Below are 25,058 nucleotides of genomic sequence, written 5' to 3'. Positions count from 1 at the left end.
CTGGACACGAGCCACTCAGACAGAACCAGATGAGGAATTTTTCAGGCATTAGTCATGGAAAAACGACGGCATTTCGACCACATGTGAACAAGCTAAACTGTGGGATCTAGATCAACATCTAATAGTGTAAACGTGTGTGTTCACCTGTATGTACAACCCTGGTGTAACAGCAAAGATTCAGGGGTTTGGCAGCGAGATTCATATGTTTGTAGACACACACTTGTACACTCCCCAAGCACTGCAGCTTGGGGAGTGTACAAGTGTGTGTCGATGACATTAAACAGTGTGGTGAACACAGTAGATTTCATTTGTTATATGATATGATACAGAGATGATGTCACCTGGTTGTTATCCTCTCAGTTACATGGGCTGACTGGTCAATAAAGTAGACATTTTGTGTGCCCTGTATGCAAGAAACATTGGAGACAATATCATAGACACTGCACATGACTGAGGGGTGTGTGAGCAGAAAGTGTGTGTGTGGCTGAGAGGTTGCAGGCAGCCTGTTACCCAATATGTTTTTGATTTGGGTATCAAAAGACACAAACATACTTGAGTTTGACATGAGCTCTGGTGTATTTTCCGTCGGGGAAAACACAACCAGCGTTGTAACAAAAACAGGAATTCCTCAGTGGCCTTTGAAGAAGTTAAAATTGGCTTCTGCAGCTTCATCTGATTCGCCACGAAACTTCCTCGCTGCCAGAAGACGAGGAGCGCCTCCCCAACTCCCACATTCCCCAGTCACATTAGCATAGGCGAGCAAAGACACACAGTGTTGTTTTTCACCACCGGCACAAAACACACACATTCTGTGAACTCACAGACATACATACACATTACTCCAGACTAGAGTTTGGCTCATGCATACGCCAGGAGAATATAGACGAGGGAAGATGGATTGTCATATTTCTGTCACCGATCCTTGCTGGGTCTGCTATACCTGTCTCTTCTGCTGATTGAAAGGAGAATAGATAGCCGGAAAGAAAACATTCCTGACTTTGTGTGGTTTGTTTTTTCCTTCTCCCTGTCAGTCCACTAGCATGTCACCTTCTCTCTCTGATCACCTTTTCATTCCTGCATCTGCACCCCTCTATCTCTATCACAGTCACTGCAGTGCCTAATGTCCTCACATTTACACTTTCACAAGCAAGCAAACACACACACACACACACACACAGTAGGATGCAAACCCCACCACTCCAAATTTATTTGTTCGGAGTTTTTTCGAGGCTCAGAGAAGCACACAATCTCATCCCTGCCACCGCCAGCCCCCTCTGTGACTCACCCCGCAGCACCACACAGCCCCATGAATCATCCGTCATAACATCGGGTTTCATCAGTTCAGTGGAACCCAACTTTGGCTGTTAGACGGGGACGTGACGAGGTTGCTTATGCTGTGCGCAGAGCCCAGACACCAGTTGTGGAGGCTCTGGTGTGAGGGCCACTGCAGCAGAGTAAGGCGGATCGCTGTCTGCAGTGCAGTCTGACTCCGCTTCGTGCTGCCACCTGCTGGCCACGTGTGATCACAGGATGCGGTTGAGCTGCTGGTGAATGGTACACAGATTTGATAACAAAGTTTGGTGATATTGTATATATTTCTTAATATCAAAAAATTCCCTGAAATGACCAAAACCAACAATGAATTTATCTTTCTAATGAGTATTGCCTGTGCAGCCTCAGCCTGATGTAGTTCATTTCTTTGTTCCATGGACCTCCCTTAAAAAAGCTATTAAAAGCACAACACCATTGCACAGGTTCAGATCAATAAAAAGTGTGTCATTATAAATAACAGGGTTCTACTAGTGTCAGACTGAAATGGCCATGTTGTTCCTCATTTCATGATACAACTGAAAATGCAAGCGTCTGTGAGGAAGCTGCTGCATTGAAATCAACTCCTTTCAGTATGTTTGCTTGACGGATCAAGTGCAGTTGGGGCAGTCTGGCTGCCTGTTACCTTCAATAAATAGTCTTTATGCTCCACCATTGATAATCATTTAGGAAATGCTGAAAAACACACAGATTCTTCCACTACATTGTTAATCTCACTGTAAGGTAATATATGTGGTTTTGCACTAACTCCGTTTGTTCAAAGCTGTTCGAATTTCTCCTCGAAATGGTAATGGTTTAACATCATTATCATTTATGGTAAATTATTTCATTTCATTTCAGTGTTTTTAATTGAACATTTATTTAAATGACAAAATCTTGTTCTTCTTTTTCTCTTTCATATATTTCCTCAGACGGTACCTGTCCGATGTCCTCTCCTTCCACAGTGTGATGCGTCATGGCTCCGGTGCTGAGTGGAGTGTGGTGGGGGCCGGAGGCGGGTGTCATTGGGTCGGGGGCAGCAGCTGCTACTGGGGTGGCGTCGTGGCTGGGCAGTGAGCAGCTGGTCCTGGTCGTCACCCTCAGCACCCTCACTGCCCTGCTGCTGGTCTCTGTGCTGCTGCTGCTGTGTGCTAGCTGCCAGGGGTAAGCGCGATCACACACACAGACACACACAAACATACATGAACAGTAATGGCCTTATATGATTGCTGTTCGAGGAAACACATATCTAGATGAGGTCAGGAAAGGCAGACGTTTGTTATGGTAACAGTTTCCTGGTTGTATGTAATGACACATCCTACAGTGCCAGCTATCTAAACCAAATCTACAGCAGCTGTGCATGAGAATGTTGAAAACAGAGAGAGCATTCTTAGCTACAGTATTTGTAGGTACAACAATGAAGAACAGTGCCTCTTAGTAACAGTAAAGACTGCCCTCAGGGTTTTTTTTTTTTCTTTAATACAACAATTATAAATGATTACGTGTGCTGTCGAAAAGGGCTGTCTTCAAACTATAACACAAACTTGAATATATAAGAATATACAGAGGGAAACAAGAGATCATTCAGTTAGATGTTTAGTTTCTCTGAGAGATGGCAAAGCAGATATAGAGCATTGGTGGTCATCAGCACAAACACAGAATCACTTCTTTAATCAGTCTGTTTGTCCCGCTGAACTACCCAGAGTATAATAGACATTTTAATGTCATCTAACATGTGAAACACAGAGCATTCTGTAAGCATTTGGGCAGCTTTGCTTTGGCTATGTGCTCCAGTCCACTGGATTTGGCATGAAACAATGACAGTGCTAACGAGAGGGGCCAACTTTTTGCTTTAATTTGAAAGGGTATAAAGTAGATCTAAACATCCACATTTGATGCTGCATGTAGAAACTGTAGAGCTGTAACTGCTTTATACACAGCCCCCAGAGTAAAAAAGTGCAATGAGCTCTTATTATATGAGGCTTATAGATCGCAGTCAATAATTAAAATGAATAAAAAGCTACAGCAATGGATAAAAACAAACGGCAATACAAAAAGGTACTTTAATGCCAACATCACTATTGTCACAGTAAAGTTGTTCACATCGTCACTTGTTAGTGGCCACTTTATTAGGTACACATGTACATTCTAAAGCAATCCAATAACAACAGTCTTGCCATAACATGTTTCTTTATGAAGCTCTTAATGCAAAGATTTTGGCAACATTTTTTGGAAATGTCTAAATTCAATTATGTGTTATTGTTGAGGTCATACATAAAGGGGATGTGGTACTGGACTATATTATATTGAGAGGTGTTTCTCATGTTTTTTCTTTTTTTTGTCCTTCGCTTTTACACTGTTTATGAATTCACATTTAATTATTTATTTTCTCACGGACAGAATATTAGAAACACCAGTGTATAATTATCACATTTATGACAGTGTCAATGAATGCTGAACATTTTAGGCATATTAAAAGTACACTTTTTAGCAGCTTACACCCATTAAAACCAAAAAAACAAACAAACCAAAAAACAAGCTTTTAATGTCATAGTTTAATTTGAAATCCAGTGCGGGACAGGTGAAACAATAAACATTCACCTTTTATCTTTCTCTCTTTCTCTGTTCTCTCATCTCTCCACTCCTCTCCCTTGTAGGCAGAAGAAAGCAGCCAATGGACATCCAGCAGGAGACCATGACAACCTCATGAATGGAGTGAGTTAGACTTGAGGTTTTCCCCCTTTTTTTGCAATAGCCGAAACACGCATAAACCGCTATTTTAAAGAGCAATTAAAGGAACAGTTTCAAGGGATACTGAAGCATCACATAGACGGTGGCTTCATGTGTCATGTGTTTTTTTTGTGCGTGTGAGTGTGTATGTGTTATCCGTGTGGCGTGATGTGTGTTTTGAGCCAGCTTGCCACGGTGTGTCAGGCATATTAGTAATCACACCCACATATACACATTTGCTTTCTTACACTGTCTCTAGGCAACCAGTGAGGTGTAACCATAGATGTTTTTTTTTAGGAGTTTTAGGATAGACGATGTCAGGGTTCAGTAACATGGTGGAATTTTTGGGAGAGTCAAGAAACAAGACACTCTGTCCATGCCAGAAGTGAGAAAATAAATAATTAAATGTGAATTCATAAACAGTGCTTGCTCTGACCTGTTCTCTTGTTCAAACAAAAGCACCCACATAGTGTTACGGATGGAAGCATGCATACATAGCAAGACACGCACGGACATACAGTCACTACTCCCAGCGTGGGAGAGTGACATGTCTGTAATCAGACAGTGTAACCACTGGTAAATGAGGCTGTGGATAGAGCTTCCACATTGGCCGCATGCCTGAATAACACACACTCACATGCACACTCACACAAGTCTCCGTCCTGGTATCCTGTGACACACCCACACACCCTCGGACATTTGCCTCCTAACCCACCTCCATCATGCAGATGCAGAAACACACACAAAAACATAGCCTCCCTATATTCCCTCCTGATTGCAACCCTGCAGTTGTTAGCAAGATTGTTTCTAAATTGCATGCAGCCGCTGATGAGGAAGTGTTTGTTCCCGCTAAGAGAGCACTTGTGGGAAATTCCACTGACTGCTATACTTATATCAGTTGTTTTCATATTGTAGTGTGTGTTTCTTTTTCTTAAGTCACTGGAAAGAAAGAATGAAATTAAACTCAGTAACGCAAAAAAAACAATGGGCACAAAGATGTGAAAAAAAAACAGATCATTCAGTATTTATAGAGTTGACCTTTCCCTTTCTAGGTATGTAGTACTCTTAATGATGTTAAGTGTACATGTCCTCTTGAACACTGTTTCACAGACATAATGCCGATGATTTAGTAACCAAGCAACATTTAAGTTTGACGAATGCCTGGCTCACACAGACCAAGTGACATCCACTTATGCTCTTATTCTGTCACTCCTTCTGGAGTTTTCTGTGTGTGTGTGTGTGCGTGTTTGTGTGTGTGTGTGTGTGTGTGTGTGTGTGTGTGTGTGTGTGTGTGTGTGCGTGTGTATGCGTGTGTACATTCTTCACTGTGCACGTACACATTCCTCTGAGCCTTTTTTTTGCATTTGATGGATATCTTCACTGTAACCTTTACGCAGTAGCACAGTTCGGGGGTTGTCAAATTGTGTCAGGAGGTTCCCATTTAAATGACGGACCATGTCACAGCCTGACGGGGTAAATGGGGGTCTTTGTCTTTGTGGATGAGTAGATTGGCTCTTCCTCGCTCACCCGCAACCAGTCTGACTGTCCTAACACTATAAAGGCCTCTCACACCTCCTCGTCCTTCACACATAACGTTAGATGGTTGCTAACTTTTTTAACCTCAAGGGTGCGAATTGTCTATATTCAGTGTCTCATTCGGTCCTTACCCAACCTCATTAAAACACCGCAACTCGTGGCTTGTGAGGTTCAGCCAGAAAAAGGGCTGCGTGACCCATTTTGGATCCTGATTAAGTTAAGAACGTATGTCCTGCCTTCGTGGAGAAGCTGGAACAAAAGAATAACATAAGAGATACTTGGGTCATAAAATAGTTAAAGATTACATCATAGACACCAACTGTTATGAAAGCAGATGGCCACTAGGTGGGGTTGTGGAGCTTCTAATGCACAACCTCATTGCTCACACAGAAGGAAGGACAACAACAAGCCTTAACAAAGACAATCTTTGACTTACACCAGTTTATTTATATTCACAGTGTTTTCTAAGCTGTTAGCAGTGAGCGATCGAGTGATACCTTTGCCAATGGAAACAAGACCGTTTATGTTTCAACTCAATGGTGATAAATCATGCCTCAACACGGCAGGTGCCCAGCGCTTCCTGCGTTAAGTGGCGCCATTTCTTGTCAGTGACTATTGTTTGGAGTTGATGAGAGTGTTGATTTGAGTGTTTGCTCACCCGCAGAGCTGATTAGAGTCTGTGGAGGCTGATCAAACCGAACGGTGGGGATTTTTGCATTATCACAGTTTAATTAGAGCTGCAGAATTTGCCATGGGATGCAGCAATTAGGGAGGCAGCCTTCAACTGGAGGACAAGGGCTCACTCAGTGTTAGAAAAATCTTCTGAAGTGTCCTTGAGCAACATCGAATCCCTGCCAGCTTCAGGGTTATTGCTCTGTAGCTCTGACTTTCCTCTAGAGGGAGGGAAGGTAAAATAGGTAAACAAATATCCTTGCGGGTGCCCATAAAGTATCATCTTCTATGGTTTGAATAATTTTCATGACACAGTACTAATGCTGTCATTTTACCCTCTTCTGTTAAACTGTGCAGTTATTTGTGTCATGTCTTCAGTGTCTCTTATTAATGAGTCAACATGACATTAAGAATATAAAATACCCGATTACAAAAGAATGAACAGTAGCGTATCTTCATTAGGTCTAAGTCAATTATCAGTATTGTTTTTTACACTTGCAGAAATTGATAGCTATCTTTAGATGTCTTTTCTTGCTGGGTAAAAACACAGTACATTTAATTAAGCATCAATAACATACTGATAATGTGCTTAAAGTAATCGGAAATGCGACTGGAAAAGCTAAGAAAAGCATAGGTTTTGTGCAGATGGATTTCTCTTCCCTTCAGGAATTAACATTTTTGTTAATTCCTGCCTGGTGTTTGCCTGGTGTTTGACATGACACTGAAATAAGCAAAGAGTTGATTTTTTTCACGTGCATTAAATGCCTTCATTTTGTCAGCACAGCCTGTGAGTTGTGAGCCCAGTAGTGACTAACATCTTGCCCCTTTGTGGTGCAGGTGTCAGAGAGAGAGACGATCAGCCAATCAGCAGACAGTCCAGCAACTGATGTGGCCGTCAGCAGCTCTCACAATGGTCCTCTAACCAGCGGTACAAGTAAGCCAAGATAGTTAGGTTAGCTTAGCAAGTCATGCCCTCACTGTCCATGTAGGTAACTATTTTAGCTATATGCTATTAATGTTAGACTCGCAGTTAGCAAAGCGCAAAATGTTTCTGCTGTCCATTAGCTTAATAAATTCAGCTACAGGATAATAGATTTTGCTTGGAAGATGTTGTTATGCAACACTTTTGACCTCAGCTGTTGCTTTGTTATGGACTTATCTATGCAATGTTCTTAGTCATAGTCATTAGTCTCTTTACCAGGATGAGTAGCTATCATAATTAAAAGGAACCTGGAAATAGTAACAGATCTATTGTCATGAAAAGGGAAAATAGTGACTCATAACAAAACTACTTTGAAGTGAATGTTAAAAATTCATTTTGTTCGCTTTGAAAGTCATCAAACGAGAAGCTGTTCACTCGCCCTCACTCTCTCTGTTTTCTCCGTTCTATTAGTTCTCACAGACACACAGGATACCAGTCCCCAGCTGTCAGAAGAGATGCTTTCCAGCCAATCAGAGCTCAGGTCCTCCAAGTGTCCTCAGGACCGCGAGCTTCCCAGCATCCCTCCCAACAACACCCTTATCAGGGACAGACCCCCGCCCTCAGGGGACAGCACCTATGAGGTCAATGTTTAAAGTCACCTCGCAACAGCAGAATCAAGTTTTTACTTGCACTGAGCTTGAACGCGCTGCAGAAGAGATTAAAGCTTTGATTGGTTGATGGATTGAGCTTTTTTAAAATTTTCCACAAGAGGTTGATGGATTGATTGAGTTTTCAGTTAAATGCATTAAATTTATTTAGCTAATTTACAACTGTATTAAAGAATCCAGTGTATTGTATGTATCTGTTATCCAGGTGGTGAAAGAGATGGCAGTGGCGTCACGTGACGTCAGCGTCGAAGACTCCCTGTACGAGACGGTCAAGGAGCTCAAAGACGCCCCTGTGCAGCTTGGCCTCCCCAATGGTACCATCCAGCTGAGCCCCGACGAACCTCCCCATCATTCCCCTGCCCTCCTCAACGGCCACCTCAGCCCCTGCACACCTGAGCGGGGGCCCCTGTGCACGGGGGTGGAGTACGCTTCCATCGACCTAAATAAGAAGAGCCGTCACAGTGCCGACATGGAGGCCAAAAGGCGTTCTGATAATGCCCCCATGCCTTCTCACAAGCCTCTGGAGGAACCAGAGGAGGACTTACCCCCGCCAGTACCAGAGAAGGTTCTGGATGAAAACGACAACCAGCCGCTGGTGATGAATGGGGTGGCGGGGGCTGGGCTGCACAATGGAGAGGTGAGGATGGTAGGTGTGTGTGTCTGCAGTCTGTGGTCTCACACATGTACATCTTTTGCATAATGTGGGTTCATTCCTAAGTCAATGAGACAGAGAAAAACACATTTAAAAGAGCAATGCAGAAGCAGAAAACGAACACAAAATGCAAATAGAGATTTAAAACTCTCCCGTAAGAATATGAATTAAGATTTTCAGCCCTTGCATCCTATTTTTAAACGTTTTTAAAGGGCTTTTTTTTTTTTTTTTTGATCAGGTGGATTACCGTTAGAGTTTTTAACTGTGAGAAATTTCCGCTGGAAATTATCGCTGAGGCTTTATAGAAAGAACTAATCTTGTTGAAAAAAGTGGGACAGTAGTCTTCCTTTGTTTTAATACACAAAACTTATGTATTTAATTATTGAGAGGAATTATGATGTAAGATCTTTGGGCACAGACAGCAATTCAAAAACATGTTTTAAATTCAGAAACAGAAACACTTGGGCTCATCAAAGATTTGGACTGACAGATTTGAAGAGGGTCGTCACTGTCAGTGTCTAAACTCTGAATTTAGTCATTATCATCACTGCGTTTTGGGGATTGGTTTTCTGTCCAACTTTTTATTCATTAAAAAAAAAAATGTTGTGGCCTTGTTGTCATAATGTGGGCTACTTTTCGTACCATTCGAGTGGTTTCTAATGACAGCAAGTTGTATTATTTTGATGAATTGGCCCTTCCTCTTCTCAGATTAGAATGACACACCACTAAGTTCTGTTGGTTTGGTTTGACATGCAGTGACTGATAGCTGGTGACCAACAAAGCCACATACTATTCCAGTTTATTCCGACCAGGTTAAAACAACTTTCCTATTACAATTACTAGTTGGCCATACATCTGCTCATATAAGTGAGGACTTTTACTGTTTAATGTAACATCCAAAATACTTGGTAGGCTCTGATTGGACTGGCTACACTGTACACAAGTTATAAACAGACACAGACCTAGTTAGGAGCATGGTAGCATTAGCATCAGATCGCTAAAATTTTCAGCAATTTGCTAACTACAGTAAAAAAAAAAACAGAATTTATCTCAGAATACCTACATATTAAAATTTTGACCTTCACAGCTGTCATCTGTGAAGGGATCACATTGACTTGTTACTAATAATAACATTCATTCTTGTTAATAAATAGTAGCATGAGCTGCATAATTAATACTAGCAGGCTAGCTGTCTAATCAACGTTTCACCAACTTCAAAAAAGTTCAAAAAAAAAAAAAAAAAGACTCTCAGCTTAGTTAACCTTTATCAATGGTATTTATAATGTTTTGATAAAATCATCTATTTTGAGAAAACTTCAGATTCAACAACATTTTCAGAACTTTTCAGATACTTTAACCGCAGTCACATGATGGGTCCTCCGTTCTACATCCTTAGCACCGATTGGTGTTTTGCAGGTCGAACCTCCCAGAAACAACACATTTAAGACCATTAATGCTTAAAAGTCAAAATAAAGGTACCCAAAATGTTAATGACTTGTCAGAGTACATATTGCCATGTGACAAACTAATTTTTGACAAAAAAAAAAGTCAGACAGTCTGATGGCACAATAAGTATCCTCTCTCTCATTCTCAAATGACCGGAATGATCTTCAATATCCAGTTTATCCCCACATAAACTTGAGGTGGGTCATCTGCTCGGACACCCTGTGTAAAAGAGTCAAGGTGGCTGGCTTGAGAAAGAGGCAATGGAGAACAAAAAAAGGGAGACATATCCCCCACAAAATTATCATCTGCTAAACTGCCAGCTCAGTGCTGCTTTAGGGAGAGTGACGGACCTAGGGGGAGAAATTCAAGAGAGAGAGAGAAAATGGTGAAGGGAGGAGAGGAGAATGAAAATTGGAGCTGGAGTGGGAATTGCAAGAGAGAGTAATAGATGAAACAGAGACAGTGACTGAGAGATGATGGGAGATTGACTCAAAAGACACTGGAAGGACCGGGAGGCATGGAGGGTGAGGAGGAAAGAGTGTCAGGAGTAAGAGACAGTGAGATAGAGAGAGAATGAAAGAAAAACTGAAAAGTAGCAGCAAACAAATGAAGCCATCTGTAGTGGAGAGGAGTGAAGTGAAAAGAAAGAAGGGTGATAAAGAAGAAACAGTATTGGGGAGAGGAAAAAGAGTGAGAGATGGAGATGTAAAGGAGAAGACAGGGGAGAAGAGTAAAAGAAAGAAAAGTAAAATAAAGGAGTGTGGAGGTGAAAGGAGAGAAGAAAAGTGGTTCAGTGTCATGCGCTGAACCAGAGTAGAGCTGCTGCTGCTGCTGCTCTCAGCATGCGGTCTTCCACATGCAGAGATCCATCGGAGAACCACAGACCAACCAACAAACCAACAGCCTGTCAGAGCTCAGAAAGAATTTCATCAGACTGCTAGAATCTGACACGCGCACGAACACAAACCCCACATTGTCAATCTGCAACAAAGCCGCATGAGGTGGCAACTGTTCTTCTTTTCTTCACTTCTCTCTTAAGCTCTGTTCATATTTGCTTTGCCCTTTCCTCTGCATTACTTTCCCTTCTCCTATTTTAAAGGATAATTAGGCTTTATTATAACTTTTCTCATTTTTAGCAATGTGCCTGGCGTGGCTCTAAATAAGGCAGTGTTGGTCAGACCACCGCTGTGGTCCAGACTGAAATATCTCAACAACCACTGGATGGATTGCTGTTAAGTTTGGCACTGATATCCACGGTGCCCAGACGATGAATGCCAAAGAATTTGTTGATCCCCTGACTTTTCCTCTAGCGTCACCATGAAGTTGAAATTTGAGTTTTTGAGGGAAATGTTTCAACAACAGACTGTGATCAGTTTGGTACAAAAATTCATGTCCCTCTCAGGATGAATTGCAACAACTTTGGTGATCTCAGGCCGGATACATCAGCATGTTACCCTTGTCACTATGTGCATGTTAGCGTGCTCATGGTAACATTTAGCTCAAAGCACTCTCGTGCCTAAGTAGTCTCACAGAGCTGCTAACATGGCTGTACACTCTGACGTTTTGGCCATAATTCCTATGTTGGCTATCATCCCGGTCATAGTTAAGAAGTTAGCCAAACTTATTTGGAAGAAAAAACAGAGACCAACAGTAAAATCGTTAAATAAACTGTCCGTTGTAATTATTCATCACAATCTACAGACTGACATCCTGGTTCAGTTTAACTACAGTACTTGCCGTAGTTGTGCGTGCACAGTTTTCTTGTGCAAAGAGGGTTATTACCTACATTTGTGATGGGTTCACTTTCGGTTTTACCTTCAAATACAGTGGTCTAGATAATACGGCTGATGGCTTGTTTGCATCCGGTCTGATTGTCTGACTGCTCCTTTTTTAGCCTGGTAGACTGTTGTAGCAACGTTACCATTTTCCCAGATCTCAGCAATTACTTTGGTGAGTACAATGTTACCATAACCAATAAAAATAACTGCCAAAACTATGAAAATAAGACCCAAGTTGTAATAAAGCAGAATTATCCTTTAATATACTCCGTGATCTTTGTTCTCTTTTCCTCTGTTCATCTCCTCCCCCTCTCCTTATTTCTCTTTTCTTTTTTTAGTCACATCTCTCTGTTCCTTTGTCCCTGGTGTTGCAGCCAATTAGTTAATCACTGTAGCTCATTTGGACATCAGGCGAGTCTAGCCTCATCTGACCCCTGCATCCATGATGAAATGTTGATCCACTGAGCTACAATGTATGTCCAGACCACACTGGCAGCCACACACATGCTCCAAAGTGTACTCATTTATATACGCACCCACACGTACCTTGTTGGCGTGTCTAGTCAGCATTAATTCTTTTATTTCTCCCCATCCCCCTTATTACACACACACACACACAGATACCAACATGTGTGTGTTCACATATATTCTGCTACACATAGACTCCCTGGGGCTGATTTAAGGTTAACCCTGAATGTTCCAGGCTCCCCGGGGTTTACGCCCGTGTATGACCAGGAGCCATCGGTGTTTTGTCTTGTCAGACCAAGACTGTATGTGTTGTGAATGTGTGAGTGTATGTGTGTCTGGGGCCAGTGAGCACCAGCTGGCCACCATCACTATGTCAGTTAGTCTGGCTTCATGATGGATGATATGGGCTACAGATACTCTCTCTCTATCTCTGTCTCTGATTCACATACACACACCTACACACACCTACACACACAGGTGCACGCACACACACACACACACAAACACACGCATTTTTATTTATACGTTCACACAAAGGCAGGTCTTCTCATATACACGTATTTTACCATTTGTACACCCATTTTCTAGTTTAACATTTCACAGCAGACACATATACAAACGCACACTCACACGTCCTTTTTGTGACCTTTTATTCACAGCTTCTCTGATCCCGTGCAGTTGTACAGTTATTTAACCGTCATAAACAGCAGTAACACTTGTTTTCAGTCATTTGACTGTGTGTCGCCTGTGGCCCTTTCATATGATTTGCAGGAAATGAATTTGACCCAGCCAGTGGGCCGCTGGGGTATACACTGGGGACATGGTCATGGTAAACTGCGATATTCGGCGTGTCAGCACTGTTGAGCGGCCTGTAGGAATGGGGAATCACTATTGTGATATAGGGGGATTTGGGTATGTAATATAACTGCGTGTGAAGGGGTGTGTCATTGTTTATAATTTGAGTTGGTGTTAATATGGTATATATATTTTGCATATCTACAGTTTGTTTGGATTTGTTTATATTTGAATGAACGCATGCAAGAGAGGGAGCATAGGTAATCTTAGCTGAGATATTAGTACTGATTTATATGTGTGCATGTCAACATGCACGTCGGCATGACTGACACACTGACACCTGAGATGTCCATCTTCTGAGGTGACTGTAATCAACTTACTGTCATACTTGCATGTCCTTTGTGTCATTGTGTCTCCTACGTACACATAAACACACTCCGAAATTCTCCTGCAACACACATACACGCAAACACATTGCGTCTTATTGTAACAAAATATTAATCTCCCACATGGAATGTCTCCCCTCCATTAACTGACATAGGTCTTGATATAATTTTAATATGCATTGAATAAAGTTTATAGGACTATTTAATGTTCATATGCATCAAACCCAGGTTAAAAAATGTGTTTATTGCTGACTATGTGACCGACTAAATGAAAATTCCTCTTTAATTTGTACTCATACTTGAGCCAAGAATAAGGAGGCTGCAGATCATATGAACAAATATTATGAGACACACTCTGAGGTGCAGTGACTTTGTCAAGTCACCTGCGTGAAATCTCCTTTTAGGTCACTCTGCCTAATTGGTTGGCTAATTAAAGCAAAATGAAAAAGGCATGAGCTGCGTTGCAGAGTGTGTCAGATCTATAAAAGCAATCATGTCTCCAAACAAACGTTATCCATAAAGTAATCACATTGATTTACGCTCTTTGAGGAAATGCCAGAGAAACATGTATCTGCATGAAGATGCTACGACACACAGCTCGGGTGGACGGTTCGATGTATGATCTGTGTGTAGTTTTTCATTGCATACATAAGAGTGTAGCTTGCGGGGAGATGTGCCCTTGACAGCCACTAAGGACTATGGTTCAACAAGTGAACAGCTTTCCCTTTTTTCAAATGCATCAGCATGAACCTTGGTACCTCTAACCAAGGAATTTGTAAATCGGAATTTATTCCTTGCATCGAGTCAGAATTGAACACAACAAGCAATGTTTTCCTCTCAGAGATGTACATAAAAATTGTACGTAATATGAACTATTTAGTCAACGCTGGCAGGGATATTGAGGTTCCTGTTAGACTCCTGGGTTGTTTGGCGCTGCTGTCAGGTGTGCGTTGTTGATTAATGGCTCCCTCATCGATCATAAGGCAAAGTGGACAGAAGCTGTGCACAAAAACATCACCCTCTCTGTCACTGCCTATTGACTTTCACTCAATATTTTTCTTAATGAATGGGTGGTTGTAAACAACATTAGCTTTATATGTATCACAGCAGAAATGGCAAATGCAGAGCTTGTTTTTCTCCCACTGCTGGGAATAGTTTAGAAGTTCACTTTATTGATCGGTTACCAAGCACTCTCTTAAGACATTCACAGAGATTTTCCACTGGTGTTCATGTTTTTGAGAACAGGTCAATAGTTTACCACCATGGTTTTAGCAATGTAGATCAATAAGAACTGCAACCATACCTTAAATGCATTCCCTTGAAGTTTCTGTTTCTGAAGTACAGCTTGCTGCTTTTATTTATAAGAGAAACTGTTCAAACTCGACGAATTGGTACTTTAAATTTTGACAACAGGAAGACGCCACCAAATTCTTAAAAATGTGTGACATCCCTTCAAATATTCCCAACAGCCACTTTTAGTTGAAGTAAGCACCCACTTTGTAGACTTGTGTTTTAAATGTCTGACTCTGCACTCAGTCTTTTCTCTTCATACACAGGCTGCCATATCTGAATCTATCTTTTTGTTCTTTTCTAATGTAGTTACACTCCCCTCTGTCTCCTGCACCAGGGTTCGACAACCACGTTCTGTCAGACAATGAGGTAAATGTGTGTTCAACTCCCTTATTCCCCAAACTGCCTTTTCCAGTCCCAAGATGGCAGCACTTTACACTCTGAATGCCAATGCTCCAAGGACCAGAGAAAAAAAAAAGAATAAGAAAAGTGAAAACTGGTAAAATAATCATAAAAATATCAGTCAATATGCTAGGAGGGAAAAAACCTAGCAGGGATCTTTTGATATGAACGCATCAAGGACTGCTTCTTTTTGTGTTCTCATTGCTGTTATCTCAATAAATGTAGTTAAGTTAACAACGTCTCTCTTCTGTGTCCTTCAGTCAGCTGTGTACTCTACAGTCAACAAGACAAACTGTGACGATGCTGTGAACGAGGAAGACAAAGAGCATGACTACAGCAGCATCGCAGAGATCAAAGGTCTGGTCCCAGCCTCTTCCTCCAGTGACCTCTATGCCACTGTCCGAGATATCTACCCCCAGCCCGACGAGCCCCAGCTGGGGGAAGACCCAATCTTGGACGGCACAGATCCCGGCTACGAAACCATCCGCATCCCAAAGACAAGTAGCTCAGATGATGACCACAGGGAGGGGCTGGGGGCAGAGGGGTCAGACACTGCCAAAGCAGAGCCTGACTATGAGAGCGTCGGAGAGTTGGGTCTGGGCCGGGAAACATCCCGCCTCTGAGTTTTTCCCCCTCATTATCTTCGTCTGTGGTGGTTTGGGAGAAGCTTCCTATCGGACACATCTTACAGACGCCACTGCATTGCTTTGAACCTGCTACCAAGCATGCTTTTGGTGCATGACTTGGGGAAAACAGCAGAAAATGGCTCACCAAACCACATCCGTCATCAATGCATGAGTGTCCTCTTTACAGCTTGGGTACGGTTTATCATATCTGGACTTTTAATTTATCACCCAGGGTCAATGTTGTTGGTACTGGTAGGCCTACTAGTAAATGAACTGTAGTTCTTCAGTCTCTGGACATTAACCATGTGGAAGATTGCACTTTGGATCATCATCAAATTCCTCTTTTTAATCTCTGCTGACATTGCATATAATGAACACTTGATTGTGAAAAAATATCAAATAAATATTAAATATTCTATCTAAACACACATGCAGGATTTCAAGGGTTAGCTAAGGACACTATCTGTGCCTGTGATACACAAAAGATATCAAGAATTCAGTGCCATGTACTCATGAAATTCATGCACTTACTGTACATATGAAGGTAACATTATTTGTATGCCCCATCTGCAGCTGCTAGGGACTTTCTAGCTTCTTCCAGGTGACTCAGTGTCATGTTTTATTGAGGTCTCACAGCGTATTTCTAGGCTATTCCTTGTCAGGTTGGCAGCACCTCCACCGTGCGCTCTCGGCTTGAGATCCCTATGAATGGGATCTTGGCATGGAGAGCAAAAACCAGTCTTCTCTGTGACCAAATAATTAGTCAAGACAAACATTGCATTTGATAGATTGTGCCATCAAATATAAATGAGGACTCTCTGACTGCTACATACATGTTCTTATGCTGAGACTGTTCACTGCAAAGGTGTGGGTTCGACATGTTACAGGTCAGGGGATATGAAAAACTAGTTTAGTTTATTAGTTTATTTGACAGGGACCATGCACAACATCTGCAGAACCAAAATGGAAACAAGAGCTTAGGGAAGGAAGTCAATTTCATGTGAGTTTGCCGGTTTCACAATACATTTTAATGGATTTTTAGACGTTTTACAGTCAATGTCAACATTTTTTTTGTGAAATTCATATTTATTTGAAGATGCATATTGTTGTGTAATTGTGAAATTTTGCAAAGTATGTCTGTGAGAGAAAAGTAAATAGGCTTTTATAGAACTTTCTAGCATTTTTATTGAGATACTACATGAAGGTGAGATGTGGGATAATGACAGTTGTAAAGGTACACTTTCCCTGGACTTTTTAAAGGATAATTGTTTAAAAAATTATGTCTGATGAGACCATATTTTCTTTTTTTTTGTCATTTTGCACAGGGATCAAAACATTCAAAGACTGGTAATGTGATAAAATGACACAACAAACTTGTATTATTAATGTAAATGTTATTGATCAAATGTATTTTTTAGTTGTCAGCTTTTTGAGCCTACAGTTGGTACAGTATACAGTCTTCAGTTGGCATCCTAGATTATTTTAAAGCACAAGGTTTAATATTATGGTACTGCATTTATCAAAAGCATCATTACAAATCAGTTACATCTCTGCACAACTTGAATATCTAATGCTTTTCGACTCACTAGTAGCCCTCTGAAAAAAACATATGTGTCTGTTTGTAGCTTGTACTGACGACATGCCAACCAAGGCTTGTATATAGTTAGAGCACTATTTTAACCATTACTCGCTGGAAGTTTTATGTAAGCTTTTACTTATTTGTACAATGTTCAGAGTGATATAATTTTAGTATAAGTCTGTTAAGAGCACTGATTATACTGTATGTATGACTTGTTTTGAGGAAAACCGAAACCCTGTTGCCCAATGGCTTTTTGCTGTGTAATGTAACTCGGAGTTGTCAAATTGCCTTTGAGTTCTGAGAAGTAGTAACCAATCACATGTCAGAAATATGGTACAATGTTTTGGTACGTGCATTTTAAGAAACAGTAAATGTGGTACTTTAATTTAAAAAAAAACTGAATTACATCTTAATGCTATTGTTGGGTGTTTATTTTCAAATTAACAGGGCCAGTTTTTTTTTGCTGTAAATGTATCTTTCACTGCAGTCTCTCCCCACTTTTGCAGAAAAATAGGTGTCATCTGCTTCCACCCACATCAAAATATTACAGTATCACAGTATTACAGTATCTCCAGCCTTAGCTCATGTTCTATTAGAAATACAGGAGCTTGTTGGTGGTGGTTCAGACAAACAGAGGCAGCCCTTGCTGAATGGTATTAGATTCATAAATGACATCGGATATTAGAAACGCTGTTACATCTCCCAGCAGAACTACCATCAAAGAGGATTTTAAATGCGATCCACTCCTAGTATTTTTAAGTGACGCCCTCAAAAAAATGATGTTCATTGTCTGTGACAAGGTAATTGTCAGTGTTATTTACACTGCCAAAAAAATACATGACCCTTTGAGTACATTGTTCCTCTACCAAGTGACGTGGTTGTGTATCAAGGGTGGTGCCATCATTTAGATATAATGGTGTTCACAGAATACTATAAATGACCTCTAAGGAAATGATCTGCCAAAGGGGGATTATTTAGTGCCAAATCTGATCAGGACAACACACACACACACACACACACACACACACACACACACACACACACACACACTCACATACTTTTAATAAATATTTACCTAAAATCACTTATTCTCCCTAGCTGTCTATGTTGGTTTGGAGATGTTCTGTCGCTGCCTCTCCTTCAGCTCCGCTACTCCCCTAATGAGACCATTTGTTCCCCCTTACAACCAGCAGACAACTCTGTGGTGACACCCGTCTTTGATCACAGGGCACAGCCTGTTTTGGCAGTTATGGCCACATCTGTTACTCCACTCTGTCTGGTTTCCATTCACTGCATGTAAATATTTTATGACATGAATTGTTCTATTAAAAAAAAAAAAAAAAAAATATATATATATATATATATATATATACATATATATATATATATATACACACACACACACACATTATTTACACACACATATATATATATATAAATAATAGATTGTGCCATTGTGTCTTTTTATTCACTGGTGTGCTGTCATGTAGAAAGATTGTAAGCTGCATATGATTTTCTAAAAACATTACATTTGACATTAATTAGGCCATTTGTTACTGTGATAACATTCCTTGGTATATTGGCTCTGCCACGCTGGCTGATAATCACGATGAATGAATTAGTCTTCTGGTAAACCTGATCTGTCAAAGCACAGTGAACTTTGTAATCCAGAGGGGCAGGCTTATTAGATATGTTTTTCTTTCTCAGAGAGCAACGACTTGTGTCCCACTGTGTGATCACACCTTAGATTTCTTTTTTATTAAAGGATGTAGCTTGGCCACCTATGAGCGCTTTTATGTGCAGTGTTGTAAAGAAGAGCGAAAAAATAGGGAACCATATGACTGCTGGGTCAGTAGGATTACCCCGTGACATATAATAACGGTATCACTGCATTTTAGGCAAGGCTGACCTAGGTCCACCATTATGAATCTGCATTTTCATACATAATTTCTTGGTTATATTTACTATTTGCATAAGACCTTGCATCTGTCCAGCATAGTTTGTCTATATTATCTGATGGGGCTGACTTGAGATTTGGTTGGCTCTTGCCTGGGCAGATGCATGATGTGCAGAATTAAACCGCCATGTTAAGTAATGTAAAACCCATAAGAAATTAAATAACCTGTTGTGTTTACGTTCACAGAAAAAAAAACCAAAAAAAAAAAACCAGACCATTCCAGTCTATTACTTTCCTCTTAAGACCAGATCATGGTAGTTTAGAAGTGCGATGGCACCTGAAAAGTAGGCTACACGCCTGAAACAACTGGGTTATCGCATAAAGCCAGTCTGTCTGATAGAAGTTTTCCTTAACGTAGCCTAAAATCCCCCCGTTTTCCCTTTCTTCCCTTCTGCCATACCCCCTCCCCTCTCGTTTCCTCTCAATCCTTGCGTCATTGTTTTGAATGGAGCATCCTCCCGACTTGCGTTACCTTCAGTCAGAGGCGAAGGGGGGGGAGCGGCGGGGGCTTCTGGAGGCGTGTGCTTCGGCGACCAATTGCAGCCCGCCTCGGCCGCCGGACCGCACATGTTTACAGGCAGCATTCCGCCGGTAGAGGCTCCGCTCGGTCGGAGCCGCGCGCGGACTGGATATGGAAGTAGCCGGAGCGGGAGTCACTTTAGCGGCCGTATTTTGAGCCGTTTTCAACCTCTGCGGTGGGACGGTGATGTACGGGCTCGGGTGAAGTGGAATCATTCGACGTGTTTGCTTTCATCCTTCTATGTCCGAGTCGCTTTTCCCCGAATAAGCCGCCATTTTTTAAAATCGTGTACAAAAGTCCTTTGGGTTCCTGAACGCGGCGGTTGGTCCGTGTTTTCCCGCCGCCTCCCGAGCTCGCAGGGAGCAGTGGGGAAAACAAACAGGTCGAACGGAGGAAGAGAGGTAGCCGGTTAGATTTGGAGGTTGTTTAGCGGCGAATGAATCGTTTTCAGGTAGTCGGCTTTTGTCGGGTGCTGAATCAAAGTTCCGTTTCAGTTTTCGGTGCCTTCGAATGGGGTGCGTTTAGGACGCTGGTCGGAGTTGTCGCCCTCCGAGTATGTTGCCGCTTTCTAACATTTTGTCAGGGCTGTTGGAGCGCGTAGTCTACCCGCTGCGGTTTTGTGCTTTTCTCGACGTTGTTTACCGGCTGTAATTCGACGTTTAATGATTTAAATTCACCGGTTCGCCGGCTCTGAATCCAGTGAGACACTTTTAGACATGCATACGAGGCGTTTGGTGAAGCGGTCGATCCTCGGCAGCCGCGTTTATGCGCCGAGTCCGACTGGGGACGGTGCCCCGGTGACAGGAGTGGTCCAGGCTGTCAAGCAGGAAAACAGAGACGTCTCGGCCGCAGGAGCCCGGCGCAGCGTCTACACCGTGCTCATGCAAGACGGGAGCCTCAAGGAGTTCACCGAGGAGGAGATAGCCGCGGGGTTCAACCACACTGCAGCCAAAGGACCACTCAAGTCCAGCCTGAAGGTGTGTGTGTGTGTGGCTGTGTGTGTGTGTGTGTGTGTGCGCGGGCAAAGCGCCCCGGCCGGCAGGCAGCGCTTCACTGTTTTTGTTGTGCGGTGTTTTGCAGCGTTTAACCGCTTCCTGCACGGAGCGGATTTAACGGTGCCGCCGCCGCCGCTGCCGCCGCCACCGCCGCCGCTGCAGCTGATGGCAAATTTAATCAGCTGGGACAAACCAGCGTCGTTCGGAGAAAGCCGTAATACCGATTGGGTTGCGTATTGCATCCAATAACGGGCTGTCATGACATTTGGCGACATCAGATATGTGGGACAAAGGGCTTGATATGGCCTGCGCAATATTTATGTGGGCTAGTGGGTGGGTAAGCCGAGGCAAACAAACACGCTGTGACTGCAGCGTTTTGGACCGATGGAAAGAGAGGTTGATGGGAAGAAAGGTTTTTGCCTTTTGTGATCTACATATCACATTTAATTATCACACATAATTTGTACATCCTTCCTCTGATGGCACACTTGCACTCAAAAAACCTGTGTTGGACATTTTCATTCATAGGTGATGCAGCTTGACACCCCCTCTAATTTTAAATGGCTTAATGTGAATTTATTCTGCACAGCAAGGCTGTTATTGATTAACAAAGGCTAAAGAATAGCTAATGTGTTCTTCCTGTGGCATTAGAGGCAGAATAGAAAGTTTCGTTGATGTTCGAATTTGTAGTCGTGAAATGGGCCTAATTAGCACTGACCTACTTGCCTTCATGTCCACCTTGTATGCTTTTTGGTGTCACAGGGCCTCAGATAAAGATTGTGCGAGGAGGAGAAGTCCATCCAACCCTTGGATAAAAACACAGTGTCTGGCATAGGGGGAGTGTGTGTGCTTGCGGTTGTGTGTTTTGTGTGAGTGTGTTTTCTGTCCTTTTTATAGTGAGGGAGTGACTGAGGAATGCATGTGCCTGAATAACGGCTTGTTTACGGTCTGATTTTGATTTATTTTGATTGGTGTGGTTTTGTGCCTATTTGCATTCATGTGTGTCTTGTGCTTTGATATGTTATTGATGAGGTAACTTACCGGCTTGTAATCTTATGTCTTATTTCTGTAACCAAAATGGAAATGTTTGGCCGCTATTTGTTACGAAAAATGCTGGACTGCTCACATCTCCTTAATGTAAATGTGAGGTATAGAGTGGGTGTGAGTTTACAGATAGAGCAACAACACTCAAATTATACTCCACTGTCTGAAATGCTTGTGAATCTTAAATAAGGTGTAAACTGTTTAAAACTTACACAGACATGTCAAATCTCAACAAAGATGAATGCAACAGCTCTGCATGGAGATTTGTAAGAGATTGGAGTGATGGGGAATGCAACGTAAACTTTGGTTCTCTTGCTTTACATTTGCACATTTTGTTTATGCAGTGCTGCACTCACAAAAGCTGTTGCACAATACTGTTACAGTCAGCGGTGCAGGTTGGAGTAGTGCAGCTGAGGCTGAGAGCGTAGTCCTGTCAGCACAATAGTCAAATCTCTTAGCACGACTCGAGTCCTGCTGAGGTCGAAACAAGTCATAAAATCAGGAGGAGGGGTCTGCTCTGTGTGTGTGTGTGTGTGTGTGTGTGTGTGTGTGTGTTTGTTTGTGTGTTTGTGTGTGCATGCGGATTCAAACGTGCATCTGTGTTCCTTTTTTGTACACAAATTTGCAATAGCATGGATGTGCTTTCCCCGCTTGTACATCTGTATGCTTAACTTGTGAGAGATAACAACTTTAAATGTGGAGTGGGGGTTGTTTGTGAGGCCATACCGCCCCGTTTGAGTTGCAGCTGTACAGCCAACAAAGCAGGCACCCCCAGGTCGGCAACGGGTGGCATGCTCAAAAGAAGCTGGATGCTTGGCTCCTTGCCCAGTATGGCAAACGAATGTCACCTATTCTGGGGGTGGGGTGGGGGGCAGCATCAGAATGCCACTTGTTGACTTGCTGGTTTGTGCAAGTGTTTGTTTTGTGTAAGCAATGTTACACTGGTTTCTCTCTGCTAATAAAGAGGCATCACTTGTTTGTTTTTTTTGCTGGCACATTTGTTGTCCTTGCTGTTGTTTACGTTGATCGTACGCCAACGTGGGAGTCAACGAAGCAAGCTTGTTGACAGGAGCTGAGCGACTCTTTGTTCTGAAGCAGTCATCCCAGGCAGGCCGGCGTCGGCTGTCCTTCCTGGCTGGCTGAGCAGCATCAGCATGAAGCACGGTGGCCATAGGGTCAAGTCTGGAGGCTGCTGCCCCTGCAATGATGTATGAGTAATCTTTTAGGGTAACAGAGGTGTATGTGTTCACCTATAGATTATGTGTGCTATGAACACACAAACACAGGTTTAACACACACACATTTAGAATCCCTTTGTGCTTATGTGTCCTTCAGAAGTATTTCTGTCTTGCAAAAAGACTCCGCTTGCAGAAAAACTTCCTCTATTACACCAAAAAGGGACAAAGTTAGGGCTGAGCGATTTTGCGAAAATATTTCATTCTTATTTTTCTGACCGGTATTGCAGTTGCAAATTCAATCATGATGGTAACCTTCAGGCCATTGTACAGTTTTAAACCAGATATGTTTTTGTAACAAGTATAGTAACATTTATCTTGTTTGGACATTTAAACAATAAGATAAGATGGTGCTGTTGCCTGTTGTTGAGGTCCTTGTGTTTTTTAATTCAAAAAAGTCAACTTGCATGTGAATTAGCTAGTTTTTTTTACTAGAAATATCTATACCAGTTTAGCTCACATTTATTAAGATATTACTAGTATACTTGACATCCCTCGGTAATATTTAAATATAATCATGACTTGACAACATGAGTTTCAGGTAGTTTGGGTAATTCATGGAATCAGTGTAAAGTAGCTATTAGCTACAGGTGTTTAAATTTGCTGGCCACTCTTTAAGTCATGTTTAAAATGGCAATTCTCGCAGTTTGAAAATGGCACTCTCTCAAATTGTAGTTTTGATATAAAAGTGATTAATTGTTCAGCCCTAGACTACGTCATATGTGATAGTGGAAAATCTTATGTTACACTGTGTTGATGCAGTATTAAACCATCAATTAATCATTAATATCTTTAATCGTGATCATATCTGGTAGATCCTTCAATACAAATACTTCCACACACACCAAGAACCATATGAGCTAAAAGACACAGTCTGTTGGGATTTTATGACATTTAGTCCACGGGGTTCCGTTTACGGTCTGTGTCAGCCTACTTAATTATGACCTTTGACCCATAAAGGTAGGAGAATCTTGATGCTTGACAAATCAGTGCCCAAAGCAAGTAGATTATGAGTTTCTATGTGTGTGTTTGTGAGTGGGAGAGAGAAGGAGAACGAGAAATAAGGAGAGGGGGGATATCAGCGACACTTGGTGTATTTGTTTTGTTCATGTATGTGCACAGTCATACACACATAATGTATACACCAGCTTTGACACATGCAACTCACATTTCAGAATCGATTTGCTATGCCTCAAAATTTCCTGGCTCCGTGAAATGCCATCATTCATGAGCTTGGTGAAAGGAAGGAATTGTCGTTGGTTTTATCCGAGGAGTACACTCGCCATACACAAAACACCTAATCTTCCCCGAGCTGGTGTAATCCATCTTGTTGTTTTACTCAGGTCTGTATTTCACAGAGTGTTTTGCGCACTGCTGCGTGTTCGTGCAACCAGCCTCTACCGAGAGCGATACTCGATACTCATTTCTCATGGTTTTTTTTTTTTTTTTTTTTTTTTTACCTCATTAATCTGAGCGAATTGTTCTTAGTGTTGGTGTGTGTGTGTGTGTGTGTGTGTGTGTGTGTGTGTGTGTGTGTGTGTGTGTGTGTGTGTGTGACTTATTGACTCGGGTGCTATTGTGTTTTCCACAGTAAAGGCTAATCGTGTTACATTGCTTTGAGATAATGATCTGGATCACACATACTCACATGTAGAAACACACACTGGCCTGCATGTCGTACTCGTCAACGTTCCGTTGGCGTAGGCAGCCGTGTGTGTCACCTATTTCTGTGTTTTGGCCTTTTCTCAGTGTGTTTCTAAGAGCCTGATGGCTTCAGTTACCTACAGAGATGTGTGTGTGTGTTGGTGTGTGCGTAGGTGCATGCAGGTATTCATGTGCAGAAGCATGCCATCGTTGCTGCTGTGTAAGAAAAGAGATGATGTTGGGCTTTTTTTCTTCTTTTTTTTTTTTTTTTTTTTTTACATTGCTACAGGTAGGCGTTTTCAGCGCATTGTAATGGGAATAATGATTTTCTTTCGTGATTGCGTGTCCATGAGTAGTTTATGTTGGTAAGTGTGAGTGTGGTGTGCAAGAATATCTTACCCTGTG

The 25,058-nt window shown here is 42.0% G+C and overlaps 2 protein-coding genes across 6 annotated transcripts in view; both read left to right on the top strand.

Moving 5' to 3' along the window:
- Positions 1–18,209, top strand: part of pag1 (phosphoprotein membrane anchor with glycosphingolipid microdomains 1) — a 50,053-nt gene extending 31,844 nt beyond the window's left edge. The window contains exons 2-8 of one of the 3 annotated variants that reach the window (XM_040122694.1): positions 2,241–2,472; positions 3,966–4,023; positions 7,084–7,180; positions 7,640–7,809; positions 8,042–8,482; positions 14,961–15,020; positions 15,314–18,209. In XM_040122694.1, coding sequence (XP_039978628.1) covers positions 2,285–2,472; positions 3,966–4,023; positions 7,084–7,180; positions 7,640–7,809; positions 8,042–8,482; positions 14,961–15,020; positions 15,314–15,676 — 1,377 coding nt within the window. In that variant the 5' untranslated portion in view covers positions 2,241–2,284 and the 3' untranslated portion in view covers positions 15,677–18,209. The remainder of the gene's footprint in view (positions 1–2,240; positions 2,473–3,965; positions 4,024–7,083; positions 7,181–7,639; positions 7,810–8,041; positions 8,483–14,960; positions 15,021–15,313) is intronic. The other 2 variants (XM_040122695.1, XM_040122696.1) reach the window with 2 other exon arrangements.
- Positions 18,210–19,830: 1,621 nt separating this feature from the next.
- Positions 19,831–25,058, top strand: part of znf704 (zinc finger protein 704) — a 51,919-nt gene continuing 46,691 nt past the window's right edge. For 2 of the 3 annotated variants that reach the window (XM_040122770.1, XM_040122769.1), the window contains exon 1: positions 19,831–20,712. In XM_040122770.1, the coding sequence (XP_039978704.1) occupies positions 20,452–20,712 (261 nt within the window). In that variant the 5' untranslated portion in view covers positions 19,831–20,451. Of the gene's footprint in view, positions 20,713–21,091; positions 21,143–25,058 lie in introns of those variants that run through there. The other variant, XM_040122771.1, reaches the window with a different exon arrangement.

This window comes from Xiphias gladius, chromosome 24, assembly GCF_016859285.1.
Source record: "Xiphias gladius isolate SHS-SW01 ecotype Sanya breed wild chromosome 24, ASM1685928v1, whole genome shotgun sequence".
Lineage (NCBI taxonomy): Eukaryota > Metazoa > Chordata > Actinopteri > Istiophoriformes > Xiphiidae > Xiphias > Xiphias gladius.
The sequence above is the reverse complement of the archived record's forward strand: the minus strand, read 5'-3'. Positions and strand labels throughout refer to the sequence as shown.